Source organism: Stegodyphus dumicola, chromosome 2 (assembly GCF_044657685.1).
Source record: "Stegodyphus dumicola isolate Sdum_Otavi_A_Nest chromosome 2, ASM4465768v1".
Taxonomy (NCBI): domain Eukaryota; kingdom Metazoa; phylum Arthropoda; class Arachnida; order Araneae; family Eresidae; genus Stegodyphus; species Stegodyphus dumicola.
In genome coordinates, this window is record NC_140769.1 from 217,691,300 (window position 1) to 217,716,275 (window position 24,976).

The 24,976-nt window shown below is 34.3% G+C and overlaps 1 protein-coding gene across 4 annotated transcripts in view; it reads left to right on the top strand.

Moving 5' to 3' along the window:
- Positions 1–24,976, top strand: part of LOC118195044 (stromal interaction molecule homolog) — a 175,490-nt gene that overhangs the window by 72,035 nt on the left and 78,479 nt on the right. For all 4 annotated transcript variants that reach the window (XM_035366274.2, XM_035366275.2, XM_035366276.2 and 1 more), the window contains exon 2: positions 20,699–20,820. In XM_035366274.2, the coding sequence (XP_035222165.1) occupies positions 20,699–20,820 (122 nt within the window). The remainder of the gene's footprint in view (positions 1–20,698; positions 20,821–24,976) is intronic.

Here is a 24,976-nt window from a genome sequence, read left to right on the forward strand (position 1 = left end):
CTTAATCATCGAAGTATACTCTGTCCCAAACAGCCCGAAGAGAAACGCACTTGTGTGTTCTGCGGCGAAGGACATGTCAGCAGCTATCGAAGATGTCAATATTACTAAAAGAAATTTGATAAACCGAAAGAACGGCTATCCAAGATTTAACAAGTGATGATTTTTCTTTCTTCAACAACTTCTCCACTGACACGCCCCCAAGTTTCAAGGCACCAACCTACGCTGACAAAGTGAAAAAGGCCCATCTAAATGAAGCTACTGATTGGTTAAAAGACGAAAAGGATCCTGGACTTTTTAGGTAAAATCATGAACGCGATTGTAAACATTAGAACTGCTAATAGCACTGCAGAAAAACTTTATCGCCGGAGCTGAAGCTGTCCAGATTCTCATCGGTTTTGCTGAAGATATGGAATAATCTCGCCGCCTTGCTTCCAGTATTATTACCAAGTGATCCTAGTCTAGTCACCTGTCTTCACATTTTTTTCACTGTCTTTTCGTGACTGTGACTTTTTTCACTGTCTTTTTGGGCCCTGCCTGGTTCACCCCTTTTGCATCGTCGTCACTTTATGATTACTGCGTCATTTCTAAGAATCCTATTTTCTGTTTTTACTTTATGATTTTTCTCTATTTACTCACCCTTTTTTTTCTTTATGGAGACTTTGTCTCCCTTTCCATTCTTATTCTCAGGCTATGTTGGCTTCCCCTTCTCTTTTTCCCTCTTTTTTCTGCATATTCCTAACTATGCGCATTCTTTACTTTTCTAATGTGGAGGTAAATTTTTTTTGACCATAGATACTCCGAAAACTGTAATCCTTTCTTTTTACTTTCCAGTCTCCGCGCGAACTCCTCATTGGCGCGCCGAATCGTGTGACCTGTTTCCCTCGTGTGTGCATACCCCAAGACTGGACTTTTCAAACATGTTCACTCAAGAGTCAATAGAGTGCTAGCTATTGCACTTTTTCTCATGGTAACACATGGTTACCTCTACTCTTCTCCACCTCCTTACCTCTGTCTTCAGGGTTCATCACTGTCATGAATCAAGCAAAATCAATCCCCGTTTACAGGTAGCAGTACTTCAACTGAGCTAGTAACGTCGCGCGATAAGCCAGCCATACTTCAATATTGGTATTGGTTGGCTGTTTTCTTGGCTTGCAGATATCTCTGTCCCTAATGAAGAACTGTACCTGTTGCCTTCGAAATCGATTGAGATCTTGACGAAATATACGCCAAACGCAAGGTTGTTACTCTGCTAATTTTAAGTCTTGACATGTTTATGCAGCTAACCTGTGCAGTATTGTTTAGTCCAGTTCAATTGTTTGACTGCTATAGGTGCAATTTTGTAGCACCGTTTTTGCTGCCATGGAAGATGCGAAGAGCAATCATTTTCTTTTTTATAGAAAGAGGGTGTGAAAACTTTAGAAATTGTCCAAGATCTGCTAGGAGGTTTGTATTCTCACATTTGAAGAAACCTTTATGGGGTGTTCCATTTGAAAGTTTAACCAACCCAATCAAATATAAGTAGATCAATAAGTGGACTGAGGTGACACCGAAAAGGTTCTTTAAAGATATCTTAAAGAAACTGATATTCATTTCTGTAAATATGTCTTTCAAATGTCAATCACTTTCAGTAGGACATTTTTCAATGTGTCTTTTTTAACACCGCTTTCGTATAAGAGTCTGAGAAGTATGTTCTTCGTTAATGTTACTTCAATATCGAAATCAAAGATCAGCGATACAGGACTGCACTTATGCTGTTTGGTGGATGAGGAACTCATCCAGTGCTATTTTTGGTCTGATGCTTAGTCACAACGTCTGCCACATGAGCCTGTGCGTTGTCCTAATGAAAGCGTCAAGAAGAAGGATGCTGTTCGGGCGGTGTTTAGCTCGAAGGAGCAATTTGTCCAGAAGGCCTATTAATTTCGTTTTGACATTTTGCGTTGATGCATTATAAACGGCGAATCAGTTTTTAAATTATTGCCACCAAATGTTAGAGCCCTGTATTATATTTAAAGAAATTAAATAATGAAGAATATGTATGTTTCTCGCATTGTGATAAAACAACGGTACCTAGAGCCATCAAATTTTGAATAACGTAATCCTCCACACGAATATGGGCACTTGGAAGCCCAAATTAAGAATATGGAATTTGTTTTATTATCAATTACATATTTTGTAAAGCATTTATGAGTTTTTGATTAAGAAACTGAACGATTTTAAAGCAAAAAATGCCAACACTTGTACGAAAAAAGAAAACATTTTTATCTCCACCAACTGAACACTGATAGTTCGATCCGCAGTTCCATTCCCACGAACGGGCTGGCTGCATGGGCGTTTTCATCTTTTTCTCCATGTTTAACGTTTATAGAGCCAGTTCCCCTTAGAAAGTCCTCCACGAAGGCATCACTCCCCATAGATAACCAACGAGGCTTTGCCATAAACACATACACTTAATTCGGTTTCTGATGTATTTAAGATTGTGGCGGTAAATTTCGTCTATGTATCTGTTCGTCAGTGCAAACGTCCATCACTTTTGATAATTTTACTTGATGGTCACAATTTTAATCTATAAAGGATTTTTAATAAAATATTAATATATTATAATAAAATTGTTCATCTAATGCCCGTATCGTAATTAGTTGCCTGCTGATACATCACCCCACGTGATGTGACTTTTCTGTTGTCTGACCATAGTAGAAATAAATCTAGTGTAGTTGGTTTCACGTGACTGAAAGCCGAAATCACGTATCGTCATTCTGTTATTTTTTCCATTATTACCGATCGTTCTTAATGATCCAAAAGTAGCGGTTATGTAATTTCAGCTAGCGTTAGAGGGGAACAGTCTGAAGCAGATCATTCCTGCTTGATTGTTTTATAGCCTTGAAAAAACGTATCAATTGAGGGACTATTCGTAAAACCCGACCTGTAATTCCTTAGTCGATGTAACAATCCATTGTATTTAAAAAAAAAAAAAAAAATGTCGAAATCAGCTATTAAACCAGATATCGCATATCTTGGCTGAGAATCATCAATTGTTTCATAGGGTAAAGTAATATATGTTTATAAACTAAAATTGAAATTTTTCTAATTTTTTAGTTTGCATGAAAATATTTGCGTACCTTACTCTAAAAGTAATAGAATTATATTTCTTGCATGGATCCCATAAAAATGCATACAAAATAAATTTTCGAAGTTTTAAGAATCTCTGTAGCCACTCAGACGGTGTAATGGTTACAGCAGTTGATTGCGATACCAAAGGGGCTGGGTACGAATCCCTGAGAAGGCATGATTGTAATTCTCTGTCCCTTCATAGGAGGCAAATAGTGGCCCACCTGTTGGATGCTTCCATAATAATGACCACCGCTTCTGGTCTTAGTAGTGGCCAATGTCTAGTGCCCACCATTATGGGAAAAAAAAAAAAAAAAAAATCTGGTCTAACCCATTATTGTATATGGCACATGAATGTTTAAACTACCAGTATCTTCCATATCTATAATGTAAATACGTACTATAGTTTACTGTAGAAAATCTGTGAGTGTATCGCATCCAACAAGCAGATAATCCTGGGGCAGTGGTGGTGAATCTTTTTGGGCCGCATGCCCGAAACCTTTCGTTGGGGGGTCCCGGCTTGCCCAAAACCTCTTTTAATCCCCATTTTAGAGCGGTTTACCATGTTTTGCCAGGCACAGTAAGATTTGAAAGCTGGCCGTTGTTAGATGGTTTGTTTTAGAAAGATAATTGCAAAAACAAACTTTCTGGTAATTATAATTCCTCAATTTTCCTTCGATAAACCACTTCCGTTCCGCTTCATCAATTACGGCAACAATCTTGTGGTTGGTGTTAAAGTGCCGTAAGTAAGTAAGTGAAAAGTAAGCCGTAATTAAAGATAAGTAAGTAAGTGAAACGTTCAAGAACAGACTAAACCACTTAATTAAATTACATGGTATCATTTTATTGTGATTATTGATTAAGGAAGTAATATTTTAGTCGCGTGCGGGTGATGTGGCACGCGTGCCATAGATTCACTATCACTGCTCTAGGGTTTGATATGGTTAGCGACGCTGAACACCATACTGTTGGGTCCATTTCGGATATTGGAAAGGACATGCATGTTTGTAAGTGAATAATGCCTATCAGAGAGGCGTGGGGGCACTTAAAATACTAAAGAGCCGAAGGGGCCTAAAGAGCCAGTGGCTTGGAGGTAGGGAAAAGGGGCGGAAGACCCTGGGATTCGTCCCTCAGAGTGCTCTCTGTGAAAATTGGGCGCAGCTGCACAGTTAGTGCAATGGGGACTTTACCTGTTAAACCATTTGTTAAGCTGTGGTGTTCTTCCCCTTTTTTCCTATCTCAGTAAAGTAATGCAATCCTTTTTTCAATTATTTTCACTTAAGATAAGAATCTGGGGTTATTTGGCTTATTTTTTCATTAAATTGGTGTTATAATAGTTATGTAACATCATAGTTATGTATTGTCATAGTTATGTATGTATTAATATGTAACATCTATGGTGTGTAGAGCGCACCACCGTTCGAACGGTAAAGTCGCTGATCACTGGTACTTTGGTCCAGGGTTCGAATCCCGGCAAACGGGCTGGCTGCATGGACATTTTCGTGGCTTTTCCATAATGCAGTGTATTATACGAGACAGTTTGTCTTAGCAAGGCCTTCACGAAAGACACTTCTCTCGCCTTAGGCAGACACTAATTGCTTTGAGGCTTGAGCCAAGAAGGATAGGATAGTATTCTAACCAAAAACTTCATAATAATTGTCACAAATATCTGCCTTTCCGAAATATCGGAAAGGCAGCTATTTCATTCAAAAGATCACTCTATCAGTAGTTTCTTTTATCAAAATTTGAGTGTGCTTTGCTATCAGAATTTTATAAAGTCTTTATTCTAAATCCACTGCGCAGCGAAAAATATCATAACGAAACCCATATGCTATTTTGTTTCGGCTGTCTATTAATGCAGATTTTTCCGTAGCAGATGCATAATCTATTGTTCTTGCATCTACAATTATGGTGTACCCATCTGTTAAGCAAACGCAGCGTGCATTATAGTTATCTAAGTTGCTTCGTCACAAATGCAATACAGTAAAAAAACAGTATAAAAGACATTAATAAGAGTAATATTATCTTTTATTATTGTATGCCACGGTCATGTGCTGTGCAGTTTGGTTCGGATTTGTTGTATATGTTTTTTAGCTTGGGCTACATCAATGAAATATAGCTACTTTATTTTGAAAATTTTAGAAATTATTTTGAATGTGATTTTCGGGAATATTACATTGTCTATTGTGTAATTCAGAAATATGGCTATTCTGCTACATTATATCGTGTCAACAACGCTCAGAAGAGATGATATACGTAATGTATGTTATCTTCTGTTTACATTTGCATTCTTGTGTGTATTCTTTTCTCTCAAACTCTGATGCGTTGATTTTTTTTTTTTTTTCCTGAAATATTATATAGGTAGAGAGATAAAAAAAAAAAGAATATTTCATTAAATGCTATTATTATAGTGCAAAATGCTGCGAAATTAATTCATTTAGAGAATATAAATCTGTCGTATGTAGCAAGCTACCTAACATGAACAACGTTTCTGTTTTTATTCTTTTCTAAATATATACAGGTCATGTCCAAATTACGAAATTATCTTTACGTGCATGAAATTCGCAGTTCTCAGAAACTGTGAACTATAATTTTATGAATTTATGTGGATAATTTTATAATACAAAAATGCGAAGGAAAAAAGTTAAGACCACTGCATATCATATACGACTATACCGTGAAGCAATCAAAATGCTAATAATATGTTACAAGGAGAGTTCGGGAAAAATAAATGAATGAGTAAATAAATAATAACTCAGAAAAAATTAAGACTTATGAATTTAATATGATCTTCCCTGATTTTACACACATATCACAACGTATTTTCGTGCTTACAATATCATCATGAACTACAGTTTGGGGAGTTAAGTTTCACGCCTCCAGCAATGTACTCTTCCGTGCATTTACATCTTTCTTTTTGTGAGCGATGCAGTCACCGGAGTACCTGGTTCCTATGAAAACTACTTCCGTCGAGAAATAGGTTTTTTGCTAATATATCGCAACTCAGGTGCTTCTAAGTTATGAGAAGAAACAGCCGTGAGAAGCACAGATAAACGCCACATAAATATCTCTCTTCCGAAAATAAAAAACAATGATGTCGAGCTGGTGAGTCCAATAAAGAAATACAAAACATGAACATAGAAAGCAGTAGGCTTGATAACAATATGTAAAGAAAAACATCAAAGCATACAGCAATATATAAAATAAACCAAAGCTTCACGAATTACATATACCGTGACGTCAAAGAAAATTTGGATCGTCAAAGAAAATTTGCATCGAAAATACCTATAATATGATTTAAATTTTGGCAAACAGGGTATCTCTACTGAAGATGTCTTCAAAAATACTAAAAACATGAACATTTTATCAATAGATGTGGGGGTTTGCTTACTTTCATTTGATCTGCCTGCTATGATGTGAATATATACAGGATAGATAATTAAACCAAATATTTTTGTAACTTGACTGATCGCTTTGAAAATGTCAGCTAAATAGCCGAAATGCTATTAGAGATGTTTTGTAATTTCTTCCTTGAGGTTTTTAATCTCTCGGATTTTTCATTTCTCCGTGGGAAAGATATTACTTTCAGGCACATCAAATAGACTGGATATTTGAATACTAGTCGATTTTTCGGGGTTAACAGAATGGTTATGAGTGACTAAATGGGCCGTTTCGCCACGTGGTTCGGAAATTTGATGTAGAGAAGCCTGGATGTTTTCAGATGTTTCTGTTTTAATTGATGAGATTTTGGAGACATTTTTTAAAATTAGCAGCATGTTCCCCGCCGCAGTTGCAGCTGGTGTGCTATTTTGCCTCTTGTCTAATCTGCCTGAAATGCTTGAATTTCCTAAATCTGTTTTCCCTGAAAAAGCTTCTGTGCGCATGTGCACATTTAACACACTTGAGAGCGAGTTTACGTTCGTTCCGAGGTGTGGTAGAAATATTGGCAATTGTAGCTCTGGGTCATACCACTTTTGAATTTATATGGCTCTATAAAGACGTTGATATATAGTAAATTATTAATTTCGTAAATGCGTTCTGCCCAGGCTTGTTTACTAATTGAATTTGGAACGGAAGCATTAGTATTTTAGTTTTGTATCTCATCTTGGGGGGCATCTTGTGGAATTAATTAATTTTTTTTCCTCGTCAGTGTAGTAGGCAGAAGGAATGCCCCTGAACATCACTTTAATAAGCTTAATTGTTTTAGGGTGTACAATATAATGCTGCACATTATTATGTAATAAGTATTTGGAAAATGACTTGTGGTCATCGTCACTGCTGGATCAGTACTGCTAACAATTTTTGAAAACCTCCTGGGATCCTTGCCTTGAAGGTGGAGTTAGTTTCATCTAATAATATTTTTAATAAAACTGTTAAATTTTAAACTAAAAGATAACCATACTTGATTTGATTCTAAGTTTAGGCGCTTCAACTCCTGGTTTGATGCATATCATTGTCACAAGTTGCACTAACGGCTATCGTTTTCATTATTAACATTTTTGAAGGCAGCAGATTTGTTACTGACATCAACACTGATACAGTTTTAATCATTTTACTAGAAAGGGCAGTCTTCCTAGGGGAAAGGAATCCGTCCATATTTTTATTTTTAGACTCTGAACTGCGTTTCTGAGGCTTAGATTTTTTAACATTTTCTTCCGAGTTATTTGGGGGATTGCTACATTAATTTAAACTGGTTTTCACAATATCAGTAAACTAAATATTTTTAGAAGTTCAAGGTTTAAGATTAGTAGCATCACAGACATTTCTAGAGATACCATTTACACAAACATCAGAATAATACTTGATCTTTATCCATCTTTTTAACATTAGTAGTACAGACAGGTTCATCAGAATCACTGTTCAAAGTAATTTCGCAATGGTTGTTATCCATGTCGCGCACACTATCCCTAAAACACAATCACAAATCGAAGGTACCGCAGAAATTGGTCACAGGAGCTGCAAAAAAATACATCCTACACGAAAGGTATTCAGTTTTCGAAATGAATGTTAAAAAATGTGAAATGTGGTATTTACATATCTTCATGATAAGGATGTCTCCGTGCAGTTGCTTTTCCAAGGTAGTCCCATACGCTCTTTATCGTGTTAAGTGAAGATGTACCTGGTTACGGTATTTGCTCATTGTCTTCACTTTCAAGCTGGAAGTAAGGAAGGAATTCGCCTACGGGGCTTACTCGATGTGGACGAACATTAACGGACATGAATGAAGTTAGATCTAAATGCATCTCTAAAACGTCTTACATAAGGTTCTAAGTCTCCATCTTCCCATCTGTGGGTATTGACAGATCCGTTTTTGTAAACCTATAGATGTCTGTCCATCGATCATTCTTCCTTTTCCATATCATCACATCTGCATTACCGAAACGGTCACGTTCCATAATGCTCAAAGAAAAATTTCGATTCCTGACTGCTTCAAAATGAATCATCTGTAAAAGATATATGGGACAAATGGTGTTCATTTCATTTCTAATGTCCTTTGCACCAATTAAATCAGTCCCTCTTTTGTTGTGAAAACAATGAAGCACACAGCCCTTGGCTTTCTAGCGTAAAGGCCCTTTTCACTAAGCTTTCTTATACAACTTTTCACTAAGCTTTCTTATACAACAAGTTCCACTGGCGGCTGGAAACTCTTTATCAAATTGCCGAACAGTAGATTTCCTGTTACAGCGAACAGTTTTTACCAGATACCGATCTTGAGAATCAGTTGTTATTCGTTTGCGACCTTGTCTAGCCGTCCTTACAACAGTTCTAGAGTTTTAAAATTGTTTCTGAGCTTAGAGACTGTCTGTCTTGAATTATTCACACATCTCACTGCTTCCACAATTTCTAAACTACTCGGCTTCTAAGCGACCGATGGTTTGCCACTTCATAGATTTTTCCAAATAATATAATACTTCGGAGCCATAGCAAACCGTTTTAAGGCCTTACACACTGAAATCAAATACTGCACTGTAGAAATTCACTCAGATATTCACTTTACGCAAAGCTCGTCAGATTACATTATGCCTTGCTTTCCATATCAGAAACCATTTGATCGCTTTTAATTGGAATATGCTAATTAGGCTTGTTCTTTCGCAAAAATAGATTACATCTTTTGGGTAGTTTATGATGTATTACTATTTTTGGTTATGTAACGATAAATTTGGCATGAGTGTATATATATTATTTATTCCTACTTTTTATTAATAAGTAATTGAGACTTGATACTCTTACCTCATTTAGCTGCAAGCAGTTAAAATGTAGCTGTTGTTAGATAATTGGTATGTTTAAAGATTCCTTTATTCGATTCGATTCTTGTTATTACTCCTTTTCATTCTCTCTCGTGGTGTGCCCACCAGCAGCCGAGCGGTAAAGTCGCTGAACACTGGCAGTTCGGTCCGAGGTTCGAATCTCGCGAACATTTCGGACGAGCGGACATAAAATTCATCTATGCGTTTACCGGATTTTAACTTTGGATTTTCAGTTCCCTAGCTGGACGTGCTAACAACTTACTCCATGATAGCATATCTTGGGAAAGAAGGCGATAATTTCTTACAGGTTCATTGAGTTATTCTAACCCATCTTGAAACGTTCATTAATATGCAGCGAATGACCGTTTCAGACATGACCTTTTTGAGTAATTTTTCTAGAAGTATCCGACTGTTGTCATCTATTGAGAGCACGGCCTTGTGCTAAAGTCAGTCACCTTCTCAAGGTGGAGTTATTTGTAATGCGGGTAAGGTGACTGCTAACGCATCAGAAGTTTTTGATCTCTCGCTGTGAACTCGCTTTGTTTCGTTGCATGGGCCTCGGTGCCACTTTGAAAACTTCTAGTTCTGAGTAGCGGTGTTCAGTATACGGTTGGATGCACATGCTAACATTAAGGAGATCAAAGCTGTTCTAGAGAGTGTTTTCGAGCTGTTTTCTCACACGTAGCACGTGAGTGGTTAGATTACATCCTATTGCGTAACAATCTGTTGGTTTGCTGAAAGACCATTTTTCTTCTTCAAGGAAAGTGTGGCTTCGTATCAGAGAGAAATGTCTGGGAAATACTATAAGATTGTGAGAGAAATAATATGTTTGAAGTCATTTTTCCTGTTTCATAATAATTGTGGAATCAAGCAATAAAGTCAACTAAATTATCTTCTGATAATTTCATTTAAAGAAATATTTGGCTATCCCATAGCAATCATTGCCCATTCATTTTCTATACAAAGAGAATGATAATAATATTAATTACAGTTTTTTTAACCTTTTTGTAAGATTGCTTAACATTTCTGCTATTGATGTGATCGCTAATATGTATGCTGGTTCCGAATAATTTGTTATTTTTTCCTGCACTGAAATAAATGTATTATTCAATTAAGAGCGGTAGAAATTCCGGAACCAAATATAGCCTGAGGCTATATTTTCACTATAGAAATATAACCAAATATAGCCCATAAGCCTGAAAGAGGATATGTGATTCCATATAATCCCAGAATTGATTATTAGAACTATCATCAAGTAAGAAATATATACGCTTGTGAAGGTCTTCTTGCAAGCAAATGAAAAGAAAATTCGAAATCAAGCAGAAAAGTTGTTTAACGTTTAAAAAATATGCGCCGGCATGTACCTCAGCCATCTTAAATAATCTGTTTTATGTGTGGTCTCAGACTTAGTTACGTACATTGAAATTTTATGTTTTGTTATGTTAATTTACCCACATAGCACAAAAATATAGCTCAGGACATCCGGAATATCCCTCGAACCTCCTAAACACCTCCTCCCGAGTGCTTAATGTCACATCCCAGGATATCCTCAGGACATCTAAGTCCCATCGACAGCGTGCGGGATGTTATTAGGATATGAACTCCTACTTACTACATCCTCAGGACATTCCGGGATATCCCACTAACCTCCTAAACACATCCCATTATATCCTAAAAACATCCTATCTATGTCCCATCGACAGCGTATGGGATGTTATTGGGGTGAGTGAGTGAGTGAGTGATTATGGCGCAAAAACCAGAGATGATTATGACGCGCCAAACACAAGGTGGGATGATTACAATTGATGTCATTAAAATTCAATAAATAAAAACAAGTAGATAAATGTATCAAATCCAGAGGATGAAGTCATATAAACACAAGTTAAAAGCACATATTAAAATTCAAGACACAGTCTTTGAAATAAATTACATTAGGTAATAAAAGCCAATCTCTTTTAAATAATAAAATAAATTACAATTGACCTTTCTTCCGATTAAACGGTCGAGAGGTAAGTCACAGCTATTAAAATATTTCTGGCGAAGACTATTAAAACATGGACACTCAATTAAAATATGACGAACAGATAAACAAACATTACAATTAAAACAAACAGGCTCATTTTCAGCTTTGAGAAGATAGTTATGTGTGACTCTAGTGTGACCTATTCTGAGGCGAGTCAAAAGAACGTCCTCCTTACGATTTCCAGCAAAATCCCAATGTTCAATTCTAGGCTTCACGTTTCTCAACTTGTTGTGATGCTGAACATCCCAAATTTGCTGCCATTTTTTCCGCATCTTTCCCTTGATTACACAGCAGATGTCTCTAAAAGGAATAAGGCGAGTGGACGGTTCAACAGCATATTTGGCTGCGATGTCTGCAAGCTCATTTCCCTTTATTCCTGCATGTCCAGGGACCCGGATGTTATTGGGATTTAAAGTGCTACTTACTACATCCTCAGGACATCCCGTAATATCCCAGTTTCCTCCTAAACTCATCCTCCTGAGTGCTTAATGTCAAATCCCAGTATATCCTTAGGACATCCTATCTAGGTCCCACCGACAGCATATGGGATGTTATCAGGATTTGAAATACTAGTTACAATATCCCTTTAACCTCTTAAATACATACTCTCAACTGCTTAGTGTCACATCCCAGTATATATACAGAGGAAACTTTCAGTGAAAGTAATGTGAAGGTGTTGTGATGATCTAAAACCTACTTATTTTACACAGATAGTCTCAATCCTTCTCCTATGGTTACTATGGAAAAATCAGAAATGTTGAAAATATTTATACAACTTATTTTGTTTTTAAATCTGAATTTGTGAATATATTAAAACTGAGCAAGGAAATTAAAATGAATTATTAATACAAAATATTAAAACTGAAAATTTTGCTTTTATTTTTAAGATATTAAAATTCTTTCGATCATTTTTAAACATCCAATAGCCCCCAAATTGAATTATTCATAATTAAATTATTTTACAAAATCAGTTTCTAATTTCAGTTAATTTGTATTAAAAATTCAATAATAAAATTAGTCATTTAATAATCTTTACATAAATGAATCATCTTTCTTTAAAACATGTAAGGAATTTATAGTATTTTGATGACATTGTTGGGAAATTGTTAAAAGAAATAAATTGTATTTTTAAAACTAAATCAATTCTTAGCCTCAGAATAAATAAATATGTTTTCGTAACATGAGAATGCTGCAGGCTTTTTTATATATACCCGCAAGGTCGCGAAAGTTCGTGTGTAGTACACGCTATGCCCCTTTTTTAAAGTTACGGCTTAAATAAAAATGTTATTTTAATCTTCTTCCGACTTTGTTTCAGACTCAGCGATAACTGGCTAGAAGTCTCGCAGAATCTGAAAGACTTAGACATAAACTTCCAGTTATAGAAAAGCTCTACAAGATGGCAACGGAGATTAAAGTGCATCGTGGTGGAGTAAACGCAGTAAAATTAGCAGATAAATTACTTGAATATGTGAACGAATAAACTTTAATAATGTCATAGCTTTGCACAGTCTTTCCCTTATTGTCTGAAAAAATGTCAACATGGCTTTCAAACTAAGGAATAGAATTGAAAAATCTATGTAAATTGTATTATTTTTACTTATGTTAAAATATAATCTTAATTGAAATCTAATATCTGGTATTATTAATTCGATATGGTCATTTTGAATAAAGTGAATGTGTAAAGAATTATTGCGTTACCTTGTGTATATCCTCGAGGTTAGCACATCCGTTAACAAATCTGAAAATTCTTAGTTCGAATCTTAGCAACGGCACGAATGGTTATCATTTTTAAGCATAATCCTGTCTACCGTCACGTCCGTATTAAAAGGAGTTCAGCGAAGTTGGAATTGTGAAAATCAGTTTGTTTTTACATTTTAATGCTTTCTGCCTTGAATTTTTATTTAAGAAAATAGCTATAAATATTTTGTCAGAGAATGGTGTTTATTGAGGATAATCGAAAAATGTCAGTAATTGACTGTTTTATGGAATGAAAAAATGCTGTAGGAGAACAAATGTTCCGTAATTTAACAAAGTTCTGTTGTGTCTTTCTCAACTATTAGCACCAACTGAAAGAATTTTTCCAATGGTAACAATAAATAAGAATAAAATAAGAAATCAGCTACAAACTGTCTTGAAGAAATGACTCGAAAAGGAAAAGTTAGCATATTAATTGGCGAATGATTTTGTTATGTCATAAGAGTTAGTTTATTTAGTAAAATCTGTTAAAAATATATAAATAACCTCAGTGTTTTGTGTGTAAGAATATATGTGTTAGCATATTGTGTAAATGAAGTATCTACTATATGCAGAGTTGCATATTAAATAATTAAAATGTTTGTGTATAAATAAACAAAAAACGAAATAATTAAAAATGCGTAGCTTTATAAGTGACTACAGTGAGATTGTTTTTTCATTTCTTATTTGTTGGGACACATGTGTTCATTTAGCAATTTCACGATGAGTTCATCTATGATAGTAAGATAGTAATGTCGTAAAATGCACTAAAGAGAGTGAAACAAAGTTAAGTATATTTTTTCGAAATCTAATATATCTTTCTCGTATAAGTTCAAAATATTTTTACCTCTGATGGTCATGCTGATCTTCAGTTCATTGTTAAATGTTAATTTATTAAAATAGCCATTTATAGGGTTTTTGCATTACTATACTTTCTTAGTATTTTCATAGCAATAGTTATATTTAGGGTAGTATATTCATTGCTATAAATTATTTTTGCGAATTTAAGGGAAAGTTTCTAAGATTTCGCGCATAAAGATTTAGATTTTTCCGTGCATAAAGAATAAATCCGAAAAGTTCAAATTTTTTTCATATTATTTTTTAGTTTTTAATACAACTGTTAGATTATTTTTATATTAAAACAGTTTTATTCATCTTTACTTTAATTTACTCGTTACTTTGAAATACACAAAAGACGAAAAAGATGTTTTCGGAGTTACTTCGAAGTTCCGCAAATAATTTCATTATACGATTCTTTTTCTTAAACTTTTATTTATCTCACTCGTGGTGTTTGTCACTATGGTCAAAAGTTTGTCATCTTTTTTTTAATTGCTTCCCAGTAAGTTATAGAGTTAAAATTTTGTACACGCTTTTGTTCGAGGATAGCAGTACAATGTGTTGAAGCAATGTTTTCAAAATTCGATTTAGGGTTTCTAAAATTTAATGTTGAAATGATTCTTCCCACATATCTTTGTTCAATGAACAAACTAAAACTCTCAAAATTTACTGTTTCCACCATCATGTAGAGCGGGAAAAAAACTTTTATATGAGATTTTTTATGTAATTTTTTATTTTGAAGCAAGTGAATTTTTTCGACAATTTTGACGGAACAGAATCGTTGGAAGTAAAAAGTGATTATTCGTTGTTGAAAAGTAATTTTTCAAATGAATAATTTGATTGATAACGTGTCATTGAGACTCGAAAGATGAAAACCGAAAAATTAAAAAAAGTTTTTATAAGACTAGTCTTTATTTAAAACTCAGAAAATAATTAATAAATTAAAATGTGGACAAATAACTTATCATGTAGTTTAATGTGAGCAAGAAATTAATTCTTTTTACAGAAATTCATCTGAATTTTATATCATAAGTAATAAAAGCATAGTGTACTTAAATAACGAAACTTATGAAGTGAATTACATTGCCAAAATATAAGCCATTAATTTGTACATTTATCAAGGGCGCCCGACGCTTTTATAATTCGAGAATAATTTAATCCTTTGTTTCCATCAAACTAATTGAAAAATTATTTTTTATTTTTTAATTTAAAATTATTTGTCTCCTTTTAGTTCATTGAGTAATTAATGAGTTTTTTTTTAAAAAGCTTATTAATAAAAACTTTTTAAACGTGCTACTTGAACCTTCTCGCAGTTAATATACTGGCGAATCGACGCCACTCTTTTGCCAAAATATAGATTACAAATTAAGAAATTGCGAGATAAAATTTATTGAAAAAGGCAAAATTTAGTGCAGGTCTCAATGTCTTTTGATCTGTACTTCAACATGAATTGCGTCCGACTCTGAAAGTCTCTTAGGCTAAAATGTTAGACGTGCTTTATTTGTTTCTTTCAAACTGTGCAGTGATCCATGGAGAGTGTAAACAGATTTATTTTACATACATAAACGCTTCTTATTCTCTCGCTGCTTCTGTAGAACGGAGATTTTTAGAACGCACCGTGAATGAATTCACGCGTTCCTTTACGTAATACCAGCTGATTTTTTTTTTTTTTAATATAGCTAAATTTATTTTAAATATAGCTATCTAAATACACCAAAATACCGCGATTTATGCCATTTCAACAGAAAACTTGAAAGAAACGTGCAGATTTCAGAAAGGTGTGTTGGCGTTAATGTAAATATCTCCGGTCGCAGAATTTTCTCTCATCATAAAATTACTGCCCTAATTTCATTTAATTGCCATTTTACGATGCTACGATAGTTGTCAAAATATCCTGTAAATACAAAAGAAAACCTTATTTTGCGTCTCAGATATGATATCTAAAACAGGATTTTATTCTACTGTAGTCATAACAACGAATCTTTTTAGGTGTGCAGTAATAGTGCGCCTTCTGTTTCTGTTCTCATCGCCAGACGGTAGCGGTGTTGAAATGACACGATAAACACTTGTAACAGAGCAGGTGTTTGACCTTCCTCTCTTCATGCATTTAAGCTCTGTCGTGCAAATGCATTCTTGACAAGGTCGTGTTTGTGGGATAGTAGCGTTTCTTGATACTTGTCATTTCATACGCGAAAAAGGGGAATCCGATGTTGTTGCAAATTAGTTTCGTATTTACGAAATCTGCTTACAGAACCGTAAACCTTTCTGTGAATTTTTTTAATTGCTGAATAATAAAACATCTGTGGCTACAGCGAGGTCTGTGAAGACACACAATCAGAATATAAATAAAAAATGAGTGCATATAGAATTCAAAATATGTATCTACAAAGGTTATTTCTTTTCTTCAAAATAACGTGTAGTTGCGTAGCATTTTATTAAGATTATTAAGCTATTTAGAACAAGAAACATAATAGTTAATCTTAATCCTGTGCATTTGCCAGGATTTAAACCACGGATCTAAACTGCTAGCTGTACGTGCCGACTACTTACACCATGAGAGCATGCGCGGAAGAATGCGATACTTCCATGTATTCTTCTACACTGAAAGCACGACTGAGTAGACACACGAAGGCCACCCGACCGACTCTACGTAGTGATGAACTATCATTAGCCACAACTTAATTCGGGCACCACTGTAAAGATAATAAATTTTTCGAACCAGGAAACGTAAAATATCAGTTTATCTTTGCCGGCCTAGAACTATGGATAATACGTTCATACTTTCTTTACGTTACATACATGGGATATTTTCGCACACAAATTTTCATTCCAAAATCTGTCTGTTTTGTTTCCCTTTATCAGCCTTTACTTTTTTTTCAAATATTTTAGAATCATGTGTGTAGGTGTATATATATATATATAAGGAGAGAGAGAGTCTGTCTGGGTTTATTAGGCCGCATCAGAAAAATGGCATTTTTCTCGATCCTTTGGATAAATGAAGTTTTATAACTTTGATAATAATAATCTAGCTTTCTACAAAGTCATAATTATTTATTCAAATAAATTATGTAAAAGAAAGTGAGCTATGTATAAATATAATAAAAAACTCTTCTTGTCAAAACTGTTTTCAGTTTGCTTTCTAATCGTTATGTGCTCAAATCTGTGCTTGTTAGCCATAAAAAGACTTTATGGCTAGGAAACAGTGTATATTCTGAGAGTATATTTTGTACTTGAACATGCAACCTGTGTAACACATAATGGTGATGTAATGGTATTGAGATCTGGGAAGTCTGCTGGATGTAGAAGCTTTTATTCACGTTCATGTTCTTTAAAGCATTCTATCACCAGTCTTTCCGCTTGAATTGATACATTGTCATTTAGATACATGGCACGAAAGTCGTTCGAGATGCAAAGTTTTGTGAAATATTTGGTCCAGCGATAGTCATGCTCATGCTTGTCACTGTACTCTGCAGGAAATATTGTTTGAAGAATCTGTGCAGAGCACTTATTCTCTTATGTAATTCTGGTTGATTATAAGTGAATGATATCAGTGCTGACATTTAACGAAGAAGGCAGAAATAAATTTCCTTCACTGCGTCCTTTTATTCATATGTTACAGCAACAGTTCAATGGATTTCAATAAATATATTTAAAGATCGCTAATTCAAAGCGAAGGGAATTCGACGGAAATGAAATTTAAAAAAACTTTAATTTCATTAACAAGCAGTCAGTAGTCGAGCTCGGACAATGAAATACGTGCATCTTGAATGTAATGTATTATTAATACAGAGTTTGACCCTCTTTGGAAGGCTGGTATTGTGGCTATTTTTCTAAGAAATGACAAGTACAAGTTTATTCAAGCATTATAGGCATATTTAGAGATTCATCTTTCAGATTTATTGTTGTTTCACTTTATGATGTGGAGGAAACGCTTTCGAACTTTGTCTTGTAAAAGCCATAGACAGGTACAGTGATGTTGAGATTTGGGAACTCTGCAGGATGTAGATGTTTTTGCTAATTTTTTTATGTTAACCTGCTGTGACACTAGTTTTGCATTTGAATTGGTGCATTTTTATTTTGATACATGGCACGTATTCGAGATGCAGAGTTTGAACATTATAGGTCTTTGAGAGTGACGTGACGTTCAGGAACGATCACTGTAACCAGATATTTCGATGATACTACGGTGCATGAGGCAGCCCGAATTATGTATCTCTAAAGAAGCTAATTTTAAATTCTCACAAAAATAAAGGAAGGTGCAATAAACTCAACGCTGAACAGTATACACCGTGTCTGCAAAAGTCTTTACTCGGCCTTTATTTTCGCAACTGTTGGTCACAGGTATACTTCTAGTTACAAAGTGTTTTAATAATACAAAGATTCATGTTTTGGTATTTTTTAAGTTAAAGAAATCAATTTTTTAAAAATTGGAAAAAAAAAGTCTTTAAATGCTTAACAATTTTGTTTATATGTTGAAAATCCAGGATTGAAGTTTATATCCCAGTTGAAAAGCATGGCTAACCGGATATGCGTCAAAAATGTGAATCGCTTTATTTCTAAGAATTTCTTCCTTAACCTTTGTGAATCCAAATGTAATATAAATGATAACTAGAACTCAATAGATTATCAGAAGTCATTGTGTTTAATATTGCAAAATATTACGATTTTCCGTAAGTTAAATCCTCTAAAGATTAATACTAACCAGGTTTTGAACCTTCCATAGTGTTGCGTCTTGAAGTTCAAATGGAAGCTTCATATTTAATCCCGAAAATAATTTTCTTCTCCTTAATTAATTAGTCTGAAACTAAAACTAAGCTTCTCCCACATAAGGTACTCAAAAGCAATAAATTGATTTTCAGTCTATTTTTCATTGGCGTTGCCGATTTTTCACCAGGAAACTCTGTTAATTCATAAATTGCTTACTTGCCATGGACAAGATTAACTGCAAAGGACATGGGGTACTTTAGGTGGAACAAAGATAAGTGGTCCCTACAATGGGATGTTGAGTGTTTTATCTTGCCTCCGACTGATAAGTCCCCTCGAAAGCGTTGTGTTGTGAAGTACTTAGTGATGCTTGAAATGAAGTACCCCCCCCCCGAAATTTTCTTTTTTCCCTTTCTTTTTCTTTTTCTTTTTTTTTTTTTTTTTTTTTTTTCACTTTCAATTGTAATTTTACGATTTTATTCCGATGATTTGGTTCTTAACCCAAAATTTTACCAGTATACTGCAGATCGTTGAGAGTTTTTACTTTTTTCCACCAATATATTTTTCTTTGTTTTATTTATTTAAATCATTGCTTCCCAATCTTTTTGGACTCGCTCCCATTTCGAGTTTTATTTTGCTTAGCTTTCTGCAGCTTTTGCAGTGGTGGTGTATTAGATGCCCTTTGATTGTATTCTTTAGACATTGTCTGAAAACGTATAAAAATATTTAGGTAATTTGAAGCATATGCTCTTCATCAATATGTTAATTAAAACTCATATAGAAACAAAATAATTAAAAAAATTTTCCAGCATTCGTAAGTAGTGATTGATAGTAATGAACTTCCGAGACATGAAAAAAATTTTTTAGTCAGCACACACAGATTCTGTTGAAAGAACATACTACTTCGAAGACCTGGCTGTCACAAGTATATATTTGTAGTTATGTTTTTAAAATATCGGACTGATATTTTTTATAAGTTCCGATGTCTTGGAAAAAAAAAAAAAAAAAAAAAAAAAAAAAAAAAAGACTTACCTTGAATTTGGACCAGCATGTATGAGTCAGGTGACATTATTTGGTGTGATTTTTGTAAAGATGCGTGACTGCAATATTTCCGTAGTCAAGTGAATATTTAAATGCTTTTTTGTTTCAAAAGTGTTAAGCAACGAAACTTTTTAAACATACTCTTATTTCTCACTTACTTGTACCCATCAGTAAGCAAGCTGTGAAAGCGCTGAACACTGATAGTTCGACTGTGATTCAGATCTGTGTGAACAGCTGGCTACTTGGAAGTTTTCCTGATTTTCCTGATTTGTAATTACTTCATGTGTAGAAACTAGATTCCCCTTAAAATATTCTTCTCTAAAGCATCTATCTCCTTATTCAGATACCCCGTGTATTATGCGATTGTATGAATAATCTAAATCAGTGCTTCTCGTTGCCATCTTATAGCCTCTTGGGCCAACAATGCCCCCCCCCAAATTTGTTCAGCTCTCATCAATGGGGAGGGGGGCATTTCGTAATAGGTGCCCCATTATAAAGATGCATGCACCCTCAGGTGGACCGTAATTCGAAAAGATGGAAACCTTAATAAGGATGCCCCAGCATAAAGACATGCAGGGTTAGGAAGGTTAGTTTCTAAACTTGGAGGGGGGTTAATAAAAAAGTACGGACACCGTTATGCAAATCTGATTTTAGTGTGCAAAGCTAAGTAACTAGACAAATTAGATGTATGCAATGCAAGCTAGATGTATTTTGAAAACTAAACTAATAATTCTAGTTTTAAAGTCGCAGAATTATTTGAATTTCAAGAAATCTGTAAAAATCCCTTAAAATTCGCAAAAATCTATCCTAAAAATTCTTGCCGCATTAAAATTACTTTGCTGTTATATATTTTGACAAAAATAGCATTTATTTCGATTGCTTTGGATAATGGTTTAACCCTTCCTAGTTAATATTTCAACTCTTTTTCTTTCGTTGCATTTAATTTTGAAGCATACATAATGTGTGTGCTTTGTTTTGAAACATGGTTTCTTCCCTCTTCTTGCAGACTGGGACTGTGCCTCTGTTGGAGCTTGTGATGACATTGCTGGATACGAGGCAATTCGTAGTCTCCATCGACAGCTGGACGACGATGCTAATGGCAGCATTGATGTCTCCGAGACCGACGAGGTGAGTCAAGTTTTATAGCAATGTTATTTGCTCTGTGATTTAGTTTCTTTTATTATAGTAACAAGATAGACATACCCATGTTGCACAAGAATTTGTTGGGGATGTCTTAAAGCCGCTGCTCACAAGCTGTGTGCACATCCTTGAAGTACCCCGAAATGCCCCCTTTGCTTTCCAAAGGCCCAAGTTAAAGTCTCATCTCAGGATATCCTTAAGACATCCCTGAATGTCTCTGCGGACTTCTCGGACATATCCTTCCTAGTGCTTAAATTCCTGATCTATTAATGATTTGTTTACTATTTGATGTTCGTATTAAAACAGCATCATGAATTTCGTTTTGCCATAGTTAGACTTTTATACTAACAAATTGACTAATGTAACCGAATCTCGTATGGTAGGTTCCAGTAATTTGAGTCTTTCAGGAACTAAATGGAGAAAATTGTACATAACAGGCTTATTTACATGGGAAGAACCGTAGCTGACTTGTTCAAAAGGTTCTCCTAACTGTTAATCCGTCTGTAACACGTAATACTTAGGTGGTCTCAAACAGCGCCTCGCTATCAGTAACTTGAGCTGATTGTTTCACAGAACGTCAGTCGGTTTTCACAGTAGCAAGGTTTAGCACACTGCAACCCACATTAGCTAGCATTCAAAGTGTATTGTTAATGTTTATGCTTGCAAGTTGTCTAGTGGGTGTTACAATACAAATATAAGTCAGTTTGTCTTAAGGGATGTATTATACTTGTAATTATTTGAGGAAGTCAACTGTTTAGAATAATTTTTTACTATACTTTGCATTGAAGGAAACGTGTTCTTCCTTATCTATCTATATAAAAAAAATAAATAAATAAATAAAAAAAATTCAGGTTACATATTTTTCATCCCATTAGCTCTGGACGTCATCCAAAATACTTTTAAATAGTAGTTAAACTGTAGAGACATTAGGTAATTTTTGAAACAAAAGATCGGGAAAAATGTGCAATGTCCTCGCCGGGACTCGAATCTCGAGCCTCTCGAATACGCGCCGAGCCTGCTAATTATTACACCACGAAGGTATGCTAAGAAAGCGGGAGAAATACCTTATAATACTGCCTGTTTAATATATTACGTTGTACACGAAATCTATATTGCGTTCCTGTATACATTAATACAATAGCAAACCTCTATAATTAATTCTTTTTCATGCGACAAAAGCGGACGTAGTACTGACAATAGCATGACATTCACCTCAAAGCAAATAAGCATTGAAAGAAAAATCCTACATACTATATGTGCATGTGCTCGTATAAGTTCATATGTTTAGTCAATTGCTGAATTAAAGCAATTAATTCAACTATGTGTGTTTTTCTTCCAATTTTTGAAAGTACAGGATTCCTAAGAAAAAAATGGATAATGTGAAGAAATAATTACTATTTATTTCCATGTGTAACATTGTAAGGTTTCTTCTCTCCGTGTGCCTTTGTGGTGTAACTGGAAGCACATCCGGCTGTCAGAAGGTCCAGATCTGAGTTTCGGCGAGGGCATTACATATTTTTCACATCTCCTGCTCCGACAAATCTGATGGCTCAACAACATTTTTTTAACGTTCTTGGGTCCAAAATATTTTTAAAAATGTGTGAAAAGGTTCAGATTTTGACGACTGCCCAAAAAGGCTCTTTGAAAGTTTAATATGCTTTATCAGTAGGGATTATCAATAGAAATGGCCCAGAGGAAACAGCGAAACATTTATAGATACTAGAGGAATGTACATTTAGACTAACGTGTAAACATTATATATCGTCCGTATGTTCGAAAAATGGAAAAAAAAAAAGTATAACATAATTATATAAAAGTATTTAATGTTTCTCATTAGGTGTATCATGATTTAAATTCATTTTTATTTATATCAATCAGATTAAAAAGTAAAAAATAATATTTCTAAAAAGTGCATCTATTGCTTTTAAGCAGCTTAATCAATACCAGACAGATTCATTTCGAAAAACAAATATCTTACATTTTGCCAAATGGCAATAACTCGAATGAAAAGTGAAACAACGTATTAGTGGATGACATTTAAAGTGAATCAATGCATTTATAGTGGATGACATTTAAAGTGAATCAATGCATTTATAGTGGATGACATTTAAAGTGAATCAACGCATTTATGGTGGATGACATTTAAAGTGAATCAACGCATTTATGGTGGATGACATTTAAAGTGAATCAAAGAAAAATTGTGTTTTGAGACTAATAGCCGTTTGTGCTAATAACATTAAAAGTATCGTAAAAACAAGAATAAGACGGATATGTATGATATGTTTTTTTTTTTTTTTAATCATAAATACGAGGGGTATTGGGAGCAGTTAATTTAAACACACGCGTACGAAAATTTGCTTGAGAAATTGTTTCGGGGGTTGTTACGGCTTTCATGGACATCCGGCAGCAAAAATCTGTGCTTCATTTCCTTTTATCATTTGCGATATAATTATTTTTTAATGAATGACAGATTTTTGCATTTGATGATTTCCTGAAATGTAATTGAGCAAGAAAACAGGTATTTGTTTCATTGCATCTTTGAAATGGTTCTAATGCATAATGGAAATTTAGCGATAAAAGCGTTTGAAATTATGCAAGAAGGTTTTGAGAGCACTTTTAAAAAACAATGAAATTTTAAGTAGTGTAAGCTGTTTAAAGAAAGCAGAGAGCACCTTGAAAATCAGTGCTCTGATAGACAGTTTCTCGCTTCAGGTAAATAAGATCGATCAAGTAACAAATTTGATGTTCAGCGATCCGATCATCGTTTACCATTTAAGGATGTTATTAAGCAAATTCTTTCATCATATTCATCCTGCTTTATCGGTTGTGGAAGATTATTTGAGTTTACGGAGTTATGTATCTCGAGTTATTCCAAAAGCGATTAATTTTTTTTTTTTTTTTTCAAAAGTAAAAGAGTTTTAATTTACACCATGAGAGGCTTTCTCAAAACGAGTGCTTTTTAAAATACTACTTGCGGTAATGCAACATGTAACTTCGCCATTGTTACAAACGCACCTTGTCAGTTAAGTGAAAACTGTCGAAAGATGAAACAAGGCCAAAAGGAACTCGTCAAATTCTCTCCGAAATCAAGGTAATGTTAACTTTTTTGTTCGATTTACCGTGGTTTGTGTGTCATGAATTTCTATCAACTGGCAAAACTGTTAACAAAGAATATTATTTGAGTATTTTGAGATGTTTATTTACAGCAAGTTATAGAACACATAATGAATTATGGCGAGACAGCTGATGGATTTTGTACTGCTATAATTTACCTCCTCATAATGCTCTTACCGTTTATGACCTTTTGGCAAAAAATTTTGTAGCACTGTTCCGTAAGTTCCGTATTAATTTTATATGGCACCATTTGAATTTTTCTTATTTCTGCTATTAAAATCACCACTTCGTGATTACTGTTTTGAGCTTGTTGATGCAATAAAAGAAAATTCGTTGTCAATCTTAAAAGAGTTTTTGTACAAAAAGACTGTCAAATATCTGTTGAAGATTGGAAGATGCTTTGACATAAGCACACTGCAGTCGGGATGGATTACTTGGAAGAGGATGTAATAATTGTGACCTTTTGTTTTATGCAATCGTTCTCGATACGTTTAATCACAATATTGTGTATAAAATGTACTTTCATCTTGGAAAATGTGGGGAGAGAAGAACATCTACTAACATCGCATTGCCTTTTCAATTTTTCATGAAGTTGGTCCTAAAAATGTCTGCTGTTTTTTCTATCTCTGGCTGTCGTGATGACTGATGTGGAGACTGTATTCTAGGGTGATGTGAAACCTTGAAGTATGGTAGTTTACTTGAGTGCTAAGTTTTTCTTTTATACATTTGCTTGTAGGCGTTCCAAACACATTCCAGTCTTGAGCAAAATTAAATGTACCATTTGAAATCTTTCATGCAATTAATGCTTGAAACATAATGCTAACGCTGGTTTCACTCTTCTCCCCCTCGTAAAAGTGAAAATTCTATTCATATTTCTTTCGGGTATTTCGTGTTATAGAATTTTTCATAAAAGCAAAAAATGAAGTTTATAATTTAATATTAGAATTTAATTATTATCTCCTAGGAACGGTATTTCAGTATTATTTTTAATTAAATAAAGTGAATTAAATTAATATGCAAGTTAACTAAT